We start from the raw sequence: 2,500 nt of genomic DNA, 5'->3' as shown, positions 1-2,500 counted from the left end.
CCGGGAGAGCCTGCACCTCGCCTGCTCCTCCTACCCCCGCAACCCCTGCCTCAACGGGGGCACATGCGTAGACAGTGAGCTCGGATACAGGTACGGCCGCCATCGCTCATTAGCATTAGCTGTTGACATGCTGTTTACATTAGCTGTTAGCATTAGCATGATGACAAGAGGACCAGGTCCCAGCTCGGTCCATTACGCTTTGTGAGTGTGCCCACCTTAAGCTAAAAGCGCGGTCCTCCAATCAGACTTAAAGAGAACCGTGGAACCGTATGAGTGGTTTCTTAAAGGTCGGACAATGTGACCCCCCCAAAAGTAACATTTTCCGTCACAAGACGGGGTCGCTCACACAGTCCTGTCCTGTCGTCTTCCTCAGGTGTAAATGCCCGCCCATGTACGACGGGCCCGAGTGCCAGCAGACCAAGCACACGTTCCGTGGCCAGGGCTACGCCTGGTTCCCTCCCATCAGGCCTTGCTTCCAGAGTCATATCTCCGTGGAGTTCCTGGCCGAGTCGGCCAATGGGCTGTTGCTCTACGACGGCCCTCTGGGCCCCGCCCACTCCGGGGAGCAGGAGGACTTCATCGCTCTGGGTAAGAGCTGAAACTACAGATATAGAGTGACTCAAGACCATAGATATAGAGTGACTAGAGAACATAGATATAGAGTGACTAGAGAACATAGATATAGAGTAACTAGAGATCATAGATATAGAGTGACTAGAGACCATAGATATACATAGAGTGACTATGGTATAGAGGTAGAGGTATAGAGTGACTAGAGAACATTTTCATTTTGTTCCGTTTAACCCTTATTTTACCAAGTATGTTACCAAAGGACACATTCTCATTTCCAGCAGTGACTTAGGAGGGACGAGGGGCTGAATGAGCCCATTGGAAAGTGTGGAACCATATTGGCACTATATGCTGAATGAATAGAGACCCTAAATATAAAGTGAATATGAATACTGAGCGTATTGATTCCGATTTAATGGACAACAAGTAAAGCTAGAGAGTGCTATCCTCTTTGAGTGGTCGTTCACCGTTGTTGTAAAGTGCTTGTTGGTCCGGTGGATAGGAAACAACGACTAGCAAGCCAGCCTACTTGTTCTAAACCTATATAAGATGTGGCGTAATCAAGTCCTAATAAGACTGTGTCATATTCAGGTCTTCATAAGGCATAATGTATGCCAGACACCCGTTATGACAGGTCATGGCCCTACATAGTCCTAATGTCATGTCCCAGTGGCTGTACGGCCTTAAAGAATTACCCCTACCTGGCCTTTTTAAAAAGCTGTACATAATGTGTTTGTTACCCATCGTCACATTAAGTTATGTAATTATCGAGCCCGAACCGTGTTCCCTGCCCCGGGGACAGGAAATCGAAGATGGCCGCTGCATTGATCGCAACGAAGCATTTTTCACTGCTGCGGCTCAATAGAGTGCCATAGAGGTTGATTGGGTCACACACACACCACCGGACGGATGTTAGTCATGCACACCGTGACAGGAAACTGTTAATATGATATAATGGCTTACACAGCAATATAACACAGCCGCTGTAGGGCTTGGAGTTTGTTTTCTGGCCGTATGATCTCCACAGGAAAAAAAACGTGTTTCACGTTTATTTATGGTGGCAAGATTGATGGTTCTCAACAGGTTTAAGCTGCTTCTGACTTGTTGTAAGGTGGTTGGAACCGGGTTACAATCTGACATTTTCGGACCTAAGCTTAAATATATGCTGCTACCAGTCCTCTCGAGGTCGAGCGAAAGCTCTGAATGTAATAAATATGTTTTCCCGCCTCCCTTCCAGAACTAAGGAACGGCGTTCCAGCCCTCAGCATCAACCACGGATCAGGAACTCTGACTCTCCAACTCCCAGCCAAGTCCACTGTCACGGACCGTCGCTGGCACCGTCTGGACATCATTAGTGACGGAAAAGTATGTTCGTATTTACAACAAAGTGTAAAGGGTCAATTCCCGGAAGGAGAATTCTCATCCTTAGGCTTAACCTTAACACCTACCCTTATCATACTGTGAGACTGAGAGACATTTCTAACTTAAACAAGGAATAGTCTGAGTGAGTATTGACTTCAAATGTTTATAGAAATAAACTATCTTGAACTCGAGCTTCAGCTGTGAACGTCAACCTGAACTTGAGCATGTGTTGTGACTGAGTCTGAACTGGGGCCTGTTTGTGAGTGTGACTCTCTGGGCTCTCTGGTGTCTCTGTAGACGGTGCAGCTGATCCTGGACCAGTGTTCGGGAGCGGTGGTGAACGAGGTGGAGGGTCTGGGGGTGGAGGTGCTGGAGACGGACCAGACAGGGTGCAGGGCCTTTGGAGAGACCCCTGGGAACCAGAGGTAGGTGGATGGATGGATGGATGGATGGATGGATGGATGGATGGATGGATGGATGGATGGATGGATGGATGGATGGATGGATGGATGGATGGATGGATGGATGGATGGATGGATGTGTGGGTGGGTGGATGGATGGGTGGGTG

General features: G+C 48.4%; 1 protein-coding gene across 1 annotated transcript in view; it reads left to right on the top strand.

The window, feature by feature from the left end:
* LOC310811455 (neural-cadherin) overlaps window positions 1–2,500 on the top strand; it is a 129,774-nt gene that overhangs the window by 119,490 nt on the left and 7,784 nt on the right. The window contains exons 23-26 of the mRNA XM_083679619.1: window positions 1–90; window positions 374–588; window positions 1,808–1,935; window positions 2,230–2,357. The exon at window positions 1–90 is cut by the window's left edge and continues 188 nt beyond it. Coding sequence (XP_083535745.1) covers window positions 1–90; window positions 374–588; window positions 1,808–1,935; window positions 2,230–2,357 — 561 coding nt within the window. The remainder of the gene's footprint in view (window positions 91–373; window positions 589–1,807; window positions 1,936–2,229; window positions 2,358–2,500) is intronic.

Source organism: Argentina silus, assembly GCF_951799395.1.
Source record: "Argentina silus genome assembly, chromosome: 10".
NCBI classification, from domain to species: domain Eukaryota; kingdom Metazoa; phylum Chordata; class Actinopteri; order Argentiniformes; family Argentinidae; genus Argentina; species Argentina silus.
This window is presented reverse-complemented; position numbering and strand designations above follow the sequence as displayed.